At 40.9% G+C, this 16,313-nt stretch overlaps 2 protein-coding genes across 3 annotated transcripts in view; one reads left to right on the top strand and one right to left on the bottom strand.

The window, feature by feature from the left end:
• Positions 1–567: 567 nt before the first annotated feature.
• On the top strand, positions 568–3,037 carry abitram (actin binding transcription modulator). 2 transcript variants are annotated; one of them, XM_035681442.1, is made up of 6 exons: positions 568–765; positions 936–987; positions 1,755–1,884; positions 2,029–2,105; positions 2,185–2,254; positions 2,585–3,037. In XM_035681442.1, the coding sequence occupies exons 1-6, from the start codon at positions 684–686 to the stop codon at positions 2,720–2,722; spliced, it is 549 nt and encodes a 182-aa protein (XP_035537335.1). In that variant the 5' UTR covers positions 568–683; the 3' UTR covers positions 2,723–3,037. The 2 variants fall into 2 exon arrangements, with proteins under 2 accessions (XP_035537335.1, XP_035537336.1); XM_035681443.1 differs by having other exon boundaries at positions 596–670.
• Positions 3,038–3,247: 210 nt separating this feature from the next.
• ctnnal1 (catenin (cadherin-associated protein), alpha-like 1) overlaps positions 3,248–16,313 on the bottom strand; it is a 47,696-nt gene continuing 34,630 nt past the window's right edge. Inside the window, exons 5-19 of the mRNA XM_035681441.1 lie at positions 16,197–16,286; positions 15,748–15,918; positions 14,630–14,830; positions 13,454–13,540; positions 13,003–13,161; positions 12,264–12,356; positions 10,441–10,591; positions 9,333–9,370; positions 9,192–9,245; positions 8,699–8,853; positions 8,297–8,345; positions 7,674–7,730; positions 6,376–6,495; positions 5,570–5,653; positions 3,248–4,737 (exon numbers count right to left, since the gene is read on the bottom strand). Of these exons, the coding sequence (XP_035537334.1) occupies positions 4,567–4,737; positions 5,570–5,653; positions 6,376–6,495; positions 7,674–7,730; positions 8,297–8,345; positions 8,699–8,853; positions 9,192–9,245; positions 9,333–9,370; positions 10,441–10,591; positions 12,264–12,356; positions 13,003–13,161; positions 13,454–13,540; positions 14,630–14,830; positions 15,748–15,918; positions 16,197–16,286 (1,680 nt within the window). The 3' untranslated portion in view covers positions 3,248–4,566. The remainder of the gene's footprint in view (positions 4,738–5,569; positions 5,654–6,375; positions 6,496–7,673; positions 7,731–8,296; positions 8,346–8,698; positions 8,854–9,191; positions 9,246–9,332; positions 9,371–10,440; positions 10,592–12,263; positions 12,357–13,002; positions 13,162–13,453; positions 13,541–14,629; positions 14,831–15,747; positions 15,919–16,196; positions 16,287–16,313) is intronic.

Here is a 16,313-nt window from a genome sequence, read left to right as displayed (position 1 = left end):
TTGATATTGTGTGTTTACTGTTGAAAAATCTGAAATTCACCAAATCCAGTGACACACAATAAATGTGGCCTTTAGGGCCCTGAGGGTCTGGAGTCTTGGGGCAGCTGCAGCGCTAATGCAGAACATGAGATGTCTGGGATAAATCATATATAATATAATATGCTAAGACTCAACTAACAATATCACAGGGAAACTTCACTAGTTTTTAAAATAGAAAGAAATGTTTGGGAAATGATTACAATGCTGACATTCTCAGTCAGTTAAAGTCAGACTTTGAGAATAATTGAATAATTGTCCAGACAAAGAGAAGTACTCTGTTATTATTTTAGCAGATGAGGCTCACAATGTGTTTAAATACAACTGAACGGCCTAGCAGATCCTCACAGTACATAAACTTCTGATTGGCAGATGTCCAGGCTTCAAAAATGATCTTTTTTTTTTCTACAAGACTAAGGTTCATGGATGTATATTGTACTTTTGATTGTTGAATTCACATATTCAGCCCCCAGAAGAAGGGAAAACTATACCCGGAACCTTTTTCTCTTAAAACTTCTGGATTCGTTTGAAGGACGGACCGCCCAGTGTCACACCATTTGCTGTCCGTGGAGCAAAATAACCACATTGAAAAAGCGTTGCTGTTGATTGAGTGTTTCTCTTCCCGCCCGGCGCTGTGAGTGCTTTAGATGGACTGTGTGGAGCAGACAGACACAGAAGCAAAGGCGCCTTCCGTTGTCGACCGATATTACACACGGTGGTACCGAGCCGGTAAATACACCGTTAGCTGCTCGGTGGCTAATTCAGCTAACCTCCGTTCACTTGAGACCTCAGTGGAAAGAGCACCAACTCCTCTGATAATAACCCAGCACAATGCAGTGAGATGAGTTGATGAGTTGAAATGTCCCGAGTACGTTAACCGTGTTGTTGTTTTGATTTAGATATGAAGGGGAAACCGTGCGAGGACCACTGCATCCTGCAGCACTCAAACAGGTAACAGTGGTGTGATGGAGTGACCGTTCATGCAGAAACACACTGCTCACTTCAAATGTCACATCTATTCTATTAGACTACTACTAGACTACTCAGTATGGTTTTATGGTAGTATTAGTGTATCATATTGAGAGGGATATATAAAACAATGTCTGTGGTTGAGCTAATAACAAACACCTTCCATGAAACAACAACATAAAGCATAGGGCTGCACGATATGGTACAAACATAATCATTGTGATATTGTTCATGATTAGTGTAGAAATGATCATTTTTGCATCACAAATTAATTTTCTCCCAGCCCTATTGAAATCATGATATATCAAATGTTTGGTGGTCTATCAAACGAACATGTTTTCTTAACCCTGGAGGACAGGTTGTGTAGACCAGGGCAGCTCTGCAGCTCTACAGTGCTTCATTATGATGCTGTTCTGTCACACATCATTACAGCTCTTGTGATTTGCACTTGGCCATAGTGCGATTTCGATAATATTTAGATTAATTGTGCAGCACAAAGGTGGTATCATTACAGGACAGTTGATTGCATGTTACAGTGAGCAGGGGTTTCTATTTTTCTGGTCACCCAGTGTGTTTTGTTGATGTTTTGAAAATGTTTGATGCTCCCTGTTACAGTGTCTTTAAATGTTGTGTCCCACTGTTTTTTTTAACTTGATTTAATCCACAGTCAATATAGGTGACATACACTGAAATTGTTAATTGTTGGTATTTTAAAGGCACACTTCTAAATTTGTGTTTGCTCTCTGCAGAATATGTGTCGTCACGTTAGCAGACACTCACCCGATCCTTCAGAATGGGCGGACAATCAAAAGCATCAATTACCAGATCAGTAATGGCTGCAGTCGGCTGAACAATAAAGTGTCTGGGAAGTCCAAGCGGGTAAAATCCTAATGATTAGTAAAGCTACACATGATTTTTGTCTGTGTGCATAAATTTGTACTTGTGTATCATCACACATTTGTAAGTGGTCTGTTTGGCCTTAAATGCCTTATTCATATTTATTTTTCTCCCGTTATCTTTTAGGGTGGTCAGTTCCTCACTGATTTTGCACCTCTGTGTAGAATAACATGCACAGATGAAACTGAATACACAATCTACAGGTGAGACAGTAGTTTTCTAGGCTTTCATTCCACATGCTTGTATATCATGAGCAGTCACACACATCTATCATCTTTTTAGCTGCATCCGGGGACGTCTTCTTGAGGTCAATGAGAATATTTTAGAAACACCCTCTCTCTTGCTGGAAAGGGTAAATATACATTTTTAAACTGTAATGTTATCATAATGTGTGCACATCTAGATACTGAATGTATTTGTGTGTATTCCTAATAATTCACGTTTGTGTATCTATTCATGGTAAGAGTCAGTGTGCACATTTACATATTTTGTATACACGTATACATTCTTATCTAGCATAAGGCCATACATTTGCATACAAAATGTAAAAAAGAATACTTCCAATAAATAGTTTTTAGTCATGATAAAACTGTCAGTTTCTTTAACACAATCATTTAAGTAGTCTATACTCATCAAAAACAGATGTTAGAAATGTTTTAATAGTGCTTTGTCTGTAAAACAGCCATCCACTGAAGGATACATCGCAGTCATCCTGCCAAAGTTTGAAGAAAGCAAGAGCATAACAGAGAATCTCCTGAGCAGAGAGGAGTTCGAGAGTGTCGTCTCCAAACGTACTGTTGCCCAATCACAACCCTCTTGACGGAGCTCCATGTTCTTGCCTTAAGTCAAAACTGTTCTGGGAGAGTTTCTCTTCCTTCCTCTCCCCCCAGGTTGGGTGACGACTGAGGAGGACATTCACTTGTGGTCCCTTCAAAGGGATTATTGCATATAATGCTAGCACTGCACTGTGCCTCTAGACTATTATACATTGTTTTCCACTGTTTGAGTGTCAGGAAGCATTCAAGTTCTTTATTTATTTTCTAATTTGAAATAGAGGAAAGTCTTTCTGTTAAATATTCAGAGTGAATTATTTTTCTAGAATGTCAATAAACACAAACAGTGATTTAAGAAAAAATATTGTTTATTTTTTGTGTCACTTTTATTAACCTTTCAATTGTCAAAATAATACATGGTCCAAAACTATATCTATGATTTCTTCACATCTGTAGCGCCACTACAATACCCAGCATCCTTAGCTGCTCTCACACTGTACAAAGCATCTCTAAAGCTTAATGTTTGTTATTCATTTCAGTCATTACCCCCCCCCCCCCCGCCACCATACCATAGTCATTACCTTAGGATACTTACTGTGTGTACATATATATATATATAATAATATATATATCTATGCTTCAAGTACCATATTATACATACCATATACCATTTAATACATACTGGCCTACTAGGCAGCTTCACAATGATAGTCTTCATAACAAGTACACTTCAAGGCTCCATTTAACACACGTGCCAACTCAGAATTATCTTTCATTTCTTTTTTGAGAAAAACAAAAGTATAACAATATATGCAGAATATGATCTAATAATGCTCAGGACAGTATAAAGTAAGCTCCTGGCATCTCAAAAGCATCTTGGCTTTAGCTTTATCATCTGACCTTTTGGAGAAACCAGGACCAAATAGAAATCTCCAGTGATGCACACTGGAATACTAAAAGCTTTATTTGTCATAATAGTAGCAAGCTGAAGATCTTTTGTCTTCATGAGGACAATCATATTTGGCATTAAATTGATTTTTGCATTTATTTTTTTTACTGACATGGCACATGGGGGACATTCCATAGCAAACTGTATAGAAATTAGACATTAATCATATGGCGTGGTTGACTTTTAAAGTACGTGTTTATCAAAGTAAGAGTCTGACTGCAATGCCAGTGATCAAGGACAGAATGTACCACTATGGCTAATATTACAGAACAAGTGTTAACGTTACAAACCTATGACACATTGACCATAAACAAACACAAAGGTTTGGTTGACGATGGCATCATGCATGGTGGGTTTTTCAGCCATTTTGTTTTTTTCCCCCCCATTTGGCTAACATGTGCAACACGTTTACAGTACACCACAAAGCAAATAGGCTTATTACACAGAGGCACATAGTGAAGACAGATGTATGGCTGAACATCAAGAGGAGTTCTGTCCTGATTTCTGATCAGTTTATCAATATCCAGAGAAATGATAAAAGTGACACCGAAATCAGGTTTGTGTCGGGCCCCTCTCGATCTTTAAAGAGGCTCACTGCTAATGGCAAAGTCATAGTGTTGGCTGATTGTCTCCATCTCGTGGATTCGGGTGGAACTGGTGCATCAGGTAATGAGCTACCCTGGGGTAAAACTGCCCCTGGGCACAGAGAGCTTGGATCTACTTCTTCCTCTGTAAACAATTCATCATCCAGACAGCAAATACAAACTCTGACTGACCCAGGCAACCATCTTCACCAACTGGCTCTTCGCCACTCTCTGGTGGGTGCATGAGAATGAGGGGAATGAAGTATTTCCTGGACTGCATGTCCTCCAGGAAAGGTGAGCTTGGCTATGTGCTGCTCCAAGGGAGAACAGTGGACAAAGGAGTTGACTATTTCCCGGATTATTTGCTCTCCAGGAGGTTGAGACCGGCCATGTGCTGCTCCAAAGATTTGACACCGAAGCCGTTGCTGCTCTTGCTGTTGAGAGCTCCCTCTTCCTTGACAGGTGTGGATGCATCCTGTCGCTCTCTCCAGTCCTGCGGGGAACCCAGGCTACTCCTCTCTGACTTGTACTGGAAATGGACAAAGCAGGGAGAGAAATTAATGGAAAGAAACCAAATAGGAAACTCAAGAGTTCACTATCTTTTGAACATTTTGGCCTCACCTGTCACATTTGTTTTATTTCTGTTATCTGGTTTTATGCTGCTATTTTTTATTTATTCTTTTGCTACTGAAATAAAAAAAACTTGAATTGCATGAAAAGGGTGACTTGTAGTGATGAACCCTCAGAGAATTATCACCCAACTCTGCAGTTCCTCTCAGCTTTATGAAGCATTTTGGCATCTTTCAGCTCATTATTTTGATTTTCTGGCCCCTTACTGTTCTCTCTCACCGCTCTCATCAGTGAAAAATCTCTACCCACTGCACACTTCTTTCTCAGCCCTAAACAGCAGACAAACAAAGTTAGCAACTCATTTCTGAACATATTGGTGAGTATCTTGCAGCTAAAGAGAGATATTTCCCTCAGCAGTAGGTGGAGACCAAGCTAAAAGGTGAGTGAATATTGGACTAAAATTCACCAAGTGGCCAGAACCACGACTCTAAATGAATGCTGATGTTGCTCCGCATTTGCTGGACATGTAACTGCTTGCTAATAATTTTGCCATATCAACTTAAGGTGGTATACGTCAGTGTGTGTTGTGTTGTGTGTAGGTTCACAGCTTGTTTCCACTGCCCCTAAATGACCCAAAAATCTGTTATTGCAAGTTTAATCATACTTGGGCTACATAAACTTTTCTGAGCTCTTTTTCTTTTAGTTTGGTGTACTTCCATGTAGCTTGCCAGGCTAATGCTTGTGCCAGTAATTCAGTCATTCAGTCATGAGTCCTGTTCAGTGGCTGTCACCTTTCTGTTGAGCTTGTTACAGAACGGCAGGAGGGAGAGGACCACGGTCAAGATTCCTCTTGTTGTCTGAATGGATGAATCCACCTAGAAACAAAGAAATAAAATGATAAAAAAAATAGTTATAGAGGGTAGCATGGAGACACATTGAATACAAATGCACGAGAATATACAAACACATGGACCCAGCAGCCTAACAACCACACATGCACGTCACCATCTAAACTGCGTTTAGCATATAATTTAACATTTCCTGATCAGTGCTCTACTGTGCTGACACACACTCTCCAATTAGTGATGTATAATAAAGCGAACATCAGGATGGAGAGACGGCAAGATGGAAGTGAATACATATCAAAGACATGCTCATTAATCAGCATAGGACTGGCTATTCTTCATCCCGGCCCTTTGATTCCAACCTTCGCCTTTATTACAAGGTGACCTAAGGTAGCTCATCCCTGCCCAAGATGCTCATTAATTCCTCACGGACATTCATTACTCTAGCGGCCTGTGTTTGATAATGGCGTTACTCGCAGATCACTCAAACATAATGCTGCAGCCAGTAATGAACTAACGTGGTTAGTCTCAGCTCCACTGATGCCCGTCTGTTGTTAGGTATGTAGTTTTGATGCTGTCAAAGCTAATTATCCCTTTACCAAAATAAAAAAATTACAGAAAGTCTGTTCCGTGTGATGTTACTAACTTAAAAACAAGCTCAAGGCAAAACAAGTCATCAATTCATTGTTTAGAAAAAGTTTACACAAACAAAAAAGATACACAAAGACACACAAGTAGTGCAGTATGGGTACCTTCTGGAAGGTGGCAGTCTTGCCCTGTACAGGAGTCTTGGCCCCCATCAGCAGCTGTTGGCATAATGCCATCAGTTTCTCTGTCTCTGTCACCACCAAAGACTTCTCCTCATCAACCAGCTGTAACAGAGAGAAAGACAGTTTGAGGGAGAGATGTCTATCAGGACAGCAGAGATGGTTTATGATGGTATTATCCAGGGAGACAACAGACACAGATAGATTTACTGGACTAGATTTACAGTGCTCTTGGTCAAATATGAATCAAGCATCACAAAAAGGAAGAAGGAGGGTGACATAAATCCAAATTTAGTGTTGTTTGATGTAATCCATCAGCAACAGCCAGGTCATGATCTACTGCTTAAGTCTGTTATTCAGCTCAGTTAATCCCTAGATCTCAGTCACGGGGGCCATCAATCTACTTCACTTACAAGCCACCAATGACCTAAAAGCACAAGCTCTTTTATTCAGGGTAGCACTACCCATGACTGGCAAAAGTACATTAAACCTCTTAAACCTCAATTAAAAATGCTCAAACTAATTTGCATAAATAGCCTCGTAACTTCAGTGAGGACAACACAGGTGTTCTACAATTGTGTTTGGTGCCAAAGAACTATGGGGGTGGAGGGTGAGACAGAGGGACTCCATTAGCACCAGTTTGTTTGATGTAATTAATCAGAAAGCGTGAGGCAAGTTGAAGAGCCGGTCCTCCTGATTATTAATTAGTCCTGGGCGGTCGTAGTCATCCTCTCCACACATGCACATGTGCACAAACATACACACCTACAGACATAGCAGTGACAAATGGCAGTCGTTAATGGCTGTCAAAAAGAGCCATTTAATTAAACTTGAAGGACCTGGGGAAGAAGTTGGTGGAGGGCAAGAGGAAGGAAGGCACTCAGGCCACGTTTGTTTGTTGGATCTCAACTCGGAGTGTAAAGGAGGACGGGGGAAAGTGTGTGACAGCCTTAATTTCCTGCTCTCGCTGTGTGATTTATAAGGCAGACCTGGCACCGTGGCATGCCAGAATGGGTGATATGGGTGTGAGAAGCGTAACGTGGAAGGGAGCACAGGTGTCAGAGTGTGTGTGTGTGTAGGTGTGTAGGTGTGTGTGTCTGCATACAGATGGGTTAGCAGCTCACCCTGTGCAAAAGAAAAGACAGTTTTCTTTTCTCTTTGGCTTCATTTTGTGTGTGTGTGTGTGTGCGTTTTGTTTTTTTAGAAACCAGACTTAATTCCAATTATTATTAATTAATAAGTCACATGTGTTTTTAGAGACAGATTTGTTTATTGGTATATACCTGAGTGGAAAAAGTGCGGAGAGATGAGCACAGCTGGAGCCCCTCTTCAGAGAGAACCTTAAGAGAGAGTCAGAAAAAAAGACAAAAATCTAAAAACTTACACAAGTACAAGCAAAACTTCCACCAGGAAGCCAAAAAAAAAAAGAAATAGAAAAAAAGCACAGTCAGTAAAAATGATCAGTTTTATGATTTTTCTCGGCTCTTATCAGCATGCTTTCTCGTCTCTTTCCCATATCGTTCCTTTTCCTCTCTTATCTCCTTCGCTCAACCCAAATGGAAAAAATCCTGGCTGACATTTTGGACCCTGATTCTACAAATTACTGCACATTATTGGCAATCCCAGTTCAATAGGACACACTCCTCCATGCATTCTTGTCTGTTATCACCTTGTGTGCCCGATGTGGCACTATATTACCATCCTGATGATAAATCCTAGTCATGCCCTATCAGATCTGCGAGAGGGAAGTGAAATGAAGGGATGTATTTACTACTGTAACCTATTGATCTGCTGGGCCCAGTGTGTCTTCGGTTTAATAAAACAACACATGCGTTAATTTGCAACTTCTGTAAAACAGGAGGAAAAGAGAAGAGAAGGAGAGATTAGCAGATATGGATGTACATACCTCTGCTTGATGAAAAAGATCTAGTGTTGTTTTCAGCAGCCCCTCCCCTCTGGAGAATCAATATGGGAAAACACAGAAAATGAGGAAGGTAAACAAGGATGAGAAAGATGGATGAGGACAAAATACATCCACAGCAATTGACAAACACTGTATCTTAGATGAATTGCAACGATTTTATTGTCAGAATGAGTCATAGTTATGTCAATCGTTCCAGTGCCTCAAACTATGCCTGGATGATATCAATAGCCGGGGGCTCTCATTAACACTAAGCCTCTAAAGAAATTCATGTGGATGTTTAAGAGACTTTTCAGTGTTGAGCTCAGAAATGAATGTGGCAAATCAGCAGGCTGCAGATATAAAATCGGAGCATGTGCGCATCTGTGTAGCGCGTGGTTCGGTTACCTGGTGAACAGGTGCATGTTGTAGGCCATACTGGCCAGGCTCTGGCTCTGTCGGACGATGTCGTGTTCCTGCTCCTCCCATTTCTCCACCTCTGTGTCCACGTCTGATGACAGCAGACGAAGCTCCAGACCCAGCTTGGCCATGCTTGTCTGCTCCTGCACGCACAACAGGAAGACACATACGTACAAAGTCCATAGGGGAAAGACTGAAATATAATGGATGCGATTATAGAAATTTATATTAGCAAACAGGATTATTTTCATTTGTTAACACATTCAGGGTTCTATAATCAGCATAATCCTGCTTCCTGTGGTGGTTGGGCATGTGAAAAACTGCCGGCAAAATTGCAGCCTATTACGGCACAAACACCATCAATTCTTCAAGCAAGTGACACAAGATTTCCTGGAGATGAATATACTGCTGTCAGAACAGGGTACAAGACATGACATGATGTATTGTGCCGAAAGCGTGAGGAGTTTATGGTGTATGCTACCTCTGCATCCAACTTGACAGCCTTGGCAGTCTTCAAATTAGTGAGTGAGTGTTTCTGTAGGAAAAAAGAGTGGCATTAATCAGAGGATTACAACCACAGGATCACTGGAATATTCATGAGGAAGGATGGTTTGATACTCACCCCAGGTCTGGGAAGCGACAAATAAGGTCTTTTGTCTCCTAGGAGTAGAGAGTTATTATGATTATCTAAATGCAAGGTCACAAGTGCACATAAAATGATCATGTGTTATTCCTCTCTGAATGACTGTGTGCAGATATCCCCTCTTTTTCAGAAAATTAGGGCGGCAATTATGGTTATTCAGTAATTATGGTAATAAAATTGTTTTGCTTTCATCACTGTCCACCCATGACACATTTTTATCTTTCATCATAAACACGGACAGCAGTGTTCGTTTCAATCGACTACATGGACGATAAAGTCTACTGTAATGTTTGTAGGGGGAGATTAGGAGTAAATTAATGACAAGCAAATCTCTCCACAGTGTCCATATTTTACTGTTTAAGACAGCATTTTATGGGAATACAAATGTGTGATGGATGTGATCCTTTCACCCACTGAGCTGCACTTCAAAATATTTACTCTGTTTTTTATGAAAGTCACATTTCTGAGGGCAGCCACGTCTTGGAAATATGCCTGAAACATCTTTACCCTGTCTTTGAGATTTCTCAGACTTACAATGTGTAAAAACCACAAGGTGGATAACACCCCCTGATATATACATGCATCTGTGTGAACACAGACGAATGTACAGTGGATGCAAATATACACACTGAGTATCTACATGTACTTTGAGTCAGCAAGGGTATAAGCAGATGATTTGTAAGGGTGGCTGTCCATGATTTGGATGCTTCAGGTTACTGCAACAATAATGAATAGAGAGAGAGTGAGTACAGAGGACGTATGAATGCATGTGTGTTTAATGACATTGACAAAATGCTTCCCACGGTCCATGATGATTAATTTTTAAAAGATGTGCTCATGCTGCTTCCTTTGCCGCAACTTTAATTTTCATCAAGGCTATTGAGGTGTTCATGGGGAAAATGATTCACCAAGGTTTTATCAGAGAATTTCATTCTAAAGTGCTGTTGACAGCACAATTCGCCCGTATTCGCCTGTGCTTCTCACTCTTTCTGAAAGACTTCCTGTTACCTGTGTATGTGCCGACTGTCCTACCGCCTCAACCCACCCAAATGCACACAAGTATCCGTTAACTTTAGTAAAAACGCACCTCGCCTGCCTTCAAAGACGTCATTGATCTCTCTCAGCAGCAGGGCCATGTCACAGAGCTGCGACTCCCAGGCCTCACAGAACACCTCCAGGTTCTCCTTAGCGATCTTACTGGACGGGTGGAGGGCCAGCGTCTGGGCTGCCGAGATGATCTGAACAAGAGTGTGAAGAATTATGACATGAGGAAAGTAATATGAAAATAAAATTGGAGTTTAACTGAGCAGAAAAATATGCAAGTGCGGTAAAAGACAGAAGAACAAAATGGGGTGTAATTCTTCTCACTGTGGTGATTTTCAAGTTTATCAGATGACACTATTGTTCTAATAATAAACCAAGCTATTGAAATTTAAGTTGGAAGCTGATTTCTTTTCAAACTGTACCTAAATATAGGAATTAACAATAGACAATAACTAAACCTGAGTCAATGATATGTCTAATATTACTGTTTAAACATTGTTGTGCTTTGCAAGCCTGTTTCCTGTGAGCAGTGGGTAATAACTGGGCTACTGGTCTCTCGTCTTTCATCAGCACCAACATGGTAAGACAGTAAAACATCACTCTCTCAGGATTCATATCAGAGCCTCCGTTCTACTTGTGCGCTTATTACACCTATTGCTGTTACACTCACAACTCAGTGGTCCGTAAATAACTGTAGAGTACGGTCTAAACCTGCTCTATATAAAAGTGCCCTGAGACAACTTTTGTTATTATTTGGTGCTATACAAATAAAACTGCCAAGTAGGAAATAAACTTACACTGCAGCAGGGGACATGACTAGGCAACTTACAGTAAATGTTAAAAACATAAACAATGATATTAATAGTGCTTTATATTATAATGAAATATCAGAGTAACAATATTAAAATGCAACTGAATTCAGACTAAAACATCTGACTAAGTTAAGTTTTTAAACAAAAAAATGGTATTTTCAATTATGATAACTTAATTGTGGCTCAAATCTTTATGGTCTTTTATTTTATGGAATTAATAAGTGGGCCTTGAAGGCGTCATGCCCAAACTTGTGTTTTACATAATAAAGGGATTAAGGTTGATAAGTTCAGCACGTCTGATGCAAGACCGAATGTGCAACTGAGCTCAAGCTTGAAACACATGTAACAATTTAGAATATCTGCAATCAAGTCTGGTTTCTAAAAAAAAAAAAAAGAACGCCCACACACACACACAAATGCGCACACACACACACACAAACACACACACACAGACACACAGACACACAGACACACGCCCATCCCCTACAGTGGAGTATTTAATAGCCAATTACCCTCTGGGCCACCCCTCTATTACTTTGGGCACACACAGAGACATATCACCACCGCCACCCTATACTGCAACGTTATTGATTGGTTGACCTTTGAACTCAGGAGCGGAGTCATTACTGCAGAGTCATGCGGGGCCTGACATTAGTGCCGCAGGACGGGAACATTCTACATTGCTGGATAATTACTGGCATGGACGGTTTCCAAGAGCAAACATAATTAGATCTGGGATAGGGGGACTAGGTGGACAGCATGTTCTCAGCCATCTTGAATGGATGGCAGGTGTAGGAGGTAGACAGAAGAGACGTGAGGTAATTTGTCTATTGTCCCTCCTCACTGCGTCAGACCACTGTGAGACCGGTTTGACTTTATTGACATCCAATAAATGTGTTGAATGGAATGAAACGGGTCTCAGGTTTAATTAAAGTTTGTCTTTCTAGACTCATCCTGTCTCCCCTGCCATTTACACATCAACTCAATGGGGCCAAAATGTCAAACTAACAAAAACAAAAATCCATACAGAGAATGTTTGGAGGGTTAACCTTACCTGTGGACCAATGACATGGAAAGTCTCCTCAGCGTGTATACAGGTAATCTCCAGAGGCTCAGACCCCGACACATGGCACAGCAGCCGACACGTCTGAGGTCAAAAACACAGGAGGAAAAAAAGACTGAATGGAGGTGCTTCAGAGGTTTGAAAGTTATACTGAAGGAAATATATTGTGCACATACTACCTTGCTACCAATTAAGTGCTTACTGGCAAAAACACAATCATTGAAATGTAAATCTAAATGTATCACAGTGGAAAAATCATATATTTTAGACATTTATACAGTAACCCTTTTAGCATTGATGTTGACTGCAGAAATATATGTTTTTCATTTGTGTTTCAGCAGGAAGGAAAATAAACTTTTGCGCATAATCTATGCTAATGCATAATGAGTGAATGTTAAGGCTGGATCTTTAAGAATGCGTCAAAACAATTTTTTGCATACTTTTTGTCATCTTAAGACAATCGAAAGAAAAACTCTTACACAACGTCTCTTTTCAAATTATACTGTAAGATTTGTTTCTTAGGGCCACTAGCAAAGACATGACAAAGCCTGTCTGTATTTTCCTGCTCAGTGTTTGCATAACAAAAAGGATAATAAGTGCACTCTACATATTTATTCAATTTCAAGCTATATGTCTTTGCTTACGGCAGCTATTTTGCCTAATAATGCAGATTGATAAGTAGGGACAAATATACGGAAAAACCTCTTCTAGCCTCATTGCCCCCGCTTACCTCCACCAGCTGCTCCTTCTGCTCAGTGAGCGTGCGTGAATACTCTGCCACTGCCTCCAGGTTCCCCTCGCCACCTGCAGCTTTGAGAGCCCGTAGAGGCAACTGCTCCCCGTGAACTTTGAGCAAGTCTGAGGCACGACCGACTGCCACCTTATGGAGCTGGAGGAGGAATCAAAGATTAGATTTTAGAATAGGAAGAGGAGAGAGTAATGGAGGCTGGAGAGAAACACAACAGAAAGAGAGGTGAGTGAGAGGCATGAACAAGGGTGGATTTTGAGGAGGAAGAGCAGAGGTGACTAAATGACAAGGTTGTGTTGACAGGTAAGTTGAAGAGTGATGTAAAAAAGAAGTGTGAAACCAGCTACAGACTCCTGGGAGAGACATCCCAGTCATGTCTGTAACCTAGTACGCAGAGGGTAGATGGACAGAGCGAAGACAGACTGCTGCTCACCTCACGTCTGAGGTCGTTGACGCTCTGGCATGTCTTCAGGATGGCTACCTCCATGTCCTCTGTGGCCTCTTTGGCATGGGCAGACTGCTACTCCAATGAGACAGGAGAGAAAAAAGTCCCAACATGATTCAACTGTTATCTGAGAGTATGACAATAAAAAAGACTGAATTGGAAAAGGAACTAGGGGCCTTTACAGCATGGTTTCTGACTTACTTGACTTTGAATTACATTTATGTTTTGAATAGGCAAAAAATGGGTATGTCAGCATGTAATTCTAAAATGATTTATAGAAATTATTTCATTTAAACATTGTCCAACAATTTTCTAAATTTTATACTTTCTGACCTAGCGGTGTTGGAAATATATATATTTCTCTTATTCTTATTATCTTTCCACAGTAATAATCAAGACCACAAATTGGACTGGGCAGAACACCCAAGAATATATGCACTTTCAGAATCTTTCCCTGCAATTTCGAAACATTGCAGTGTTCTGCTCTTTTCAATTCTCTAGATGACCTTCAATTGCAAAGGCTAGATGAGGTACTACTGTACAATTATGTGGCAGCAGTCTCTTTGCGTACTCTGAGCACACTGAAAAACTTTAAGTAGAAAAAGAACTGCAACATAATGACTTGTGTCCATCAACTTTGAAGGCCAAGGAGACTGCTCTATGGCAACAAGATGCGGAACACTACATGAAGTTTCTCTCTCAGCTGAACAAGCCTTGGTTAAAAAAATAAATAAAATAAAAACGTTATTCAGGTGGGTTATTATGCTCTGTTGTCCCGGGAAGTATGTGTGAAAAGAAAATGAATAGAATGACTAGGTGAGCCAGGCAGGGAGTCTTCATGTGCGTGGATTTCTGTCTGTGTAGCATGCTGTGTGTGTGTTTGTTGAACAGACACTGCATGCCACAAAGAAGAGTGTTGCATTCTAAAAAAAATATGAAAATGTGTTTATAACCTTGCTAATTCCCCTTCATTTCTTACACTAACAACCTCTTCCTCTTTGTTTGGATACCTCTGTTTTGCAGCTTATTATCATACTTTTCTTTTACAAGTGTCTTAAGGATGAGGTAGTAATTATTATTCTTCATATGGTAGCATATGTTTTAATGAATATTCCTGTAGGTGTATGTGCATCTGTGCAAGCGTGTCTGCTTGTGCCAACATACCGCCTCAACCCAGGCGTGCACCAGCTGCTGAGTGTCCTGGCGCGCCAGCTGGCACAGGCCTAGGATGGCCTGCCGCTGCTCGTGGCTGGTGTAGGCCGAATCGGTGAAGTCCTCCGTCCGCTCCACCAGCACCTCCAGCTGGCTGCCCACGCTCTGGGGTGACGAGAAGTACAGGTTCTCCCGCAGGCACTCGACGCTGGACTGCAGGAGAGGGGAGAGGAGGGGAGGAGGGTTGGGAATTGGGGAGGCGAGTTGAAGGAGAATATGAAGGATTGTTGAGCAGAGAAAGGGAAAGAATGAGGTGGCAACACACACAAGACAAGAAAAAAACATAATTTACTATCTCATTATCATTATGCACTTGACCTTATCATTAAATAACAAGGATTGTGGGATATGGGTTAAGCCTTAAGAGTCACCTTGGGCTATCAAAGGTGCACAATAAATTCTGCAAACAGCATCTCAAGTACACAAACATAAAAGCTAATGCATTTTCCTGTTTTATCCTTTATCTTATTTTCTTTTTTCAACAAACATCCCTTTTTATTAAGAGAAGTAATGGTCTCTGCTTTTGTGTCCTGAGATGACAGGTTTACATAGGCTTTTAGTTAAACTCTGCCATTAAGAGGTATGAAGCCATTCATTAAAAGCAATAAGCATCCCGAGGTCCTTTCATTATAATACTTTCTTCTTTTCTCTCAATGAAGCCCCCTACGGTTTTTTGTTGTTGTTTTTATTTCTTTCATTTGCTAGCACACAAGGAGGAGGGAGAAGATTAGTCATAGTGATGTAGGTTTAATGGTGATTCACACAACTGTATGAACCACATTATAAAACAGATAGTGCCCGTGTTGATTCTCTGAGTCACATTTGAAGCAAAAATGAATGGAATAATGTTAATGCTGTAGCCACAAATCAGCACTCACACAGAGCCACAACAAGATCGTGATTTGTGTGTTACGGTGATTTTTCAACAGCTAAAACTCAGCGTGATGCTTCACCCACAAGGGGATCGTTACTTAACTTCACGGACCAACACCTGTCAGAAAAGCATCACTGACCTTAAGCCTTTACTGCAATTTATGACGTCTCCTTCAGAGTCTAATTTCTGATCCTACCTTGAAGTCCCTGATGCCGTCGTAGATGCTGGCGGGAAGGCTCTTGTTCTCCCCACAGCTCCGCGCCTCGGTGACTATCTCGATGACCTGCTCCAGGGCACAGCGCATTCGGTGGAACACAGCGTCTTTGTTGATCCGCGCCGACTCGCAATCTGGGTGCCTCAGGCAAGTCTTTGGAAGGAATTCGATGCGAAATGTCAAAGCTCATGTCCTTCTCTACTCTTTTCAACTTCTATCCTTTTTCATGTTTTTCAACCACAATTATTTACTCTCTTTAGGTTTGTTTTATTTTTTATGATTATGTAACTGTGAGTTTTGAGCATTACCCTTGATCGCAGCATTTGAGAAACCTCGAAATTAAATAACCTTGAGAAGGCCCTAAATCTTTAAGCTTCACATAATCCATAACCCCTGCCCAGAGGTCCAGTGTTGGTACGCCAGCTGTTTACCTTGGAGGCTGTGAGGAGCATCATGGTGCATTTCTCCAGCACTGCTCTGGCTGCTGCCATCCGCGCTTTCTTCTTCTCATCCTTCAAGTCCTTTAGCCCAAACACACACACACACAC

The sequence above is a fragment of the Morone saxatilis genome, unplaced genomic scaffold, assembly GCF_004916995.1.
Source record: "Morone saxatilis isolate NCDOM2014 unplaced genomic scaffold, NCSU_SB_2.0 Contig9, whole genome shotgun sequence".
Taxonomy (NCBI): domain Eukaryota; kingdom Metazoa; phylum Chordata; class Actinopteri; family Moronidae; genus Morone; species Morone saxatilis.
The sequence above is the reverse complement of the archived record's forward strand: the minus strand, read 5'-3'. Positions and strand labels throughout refer to the sequence as shown.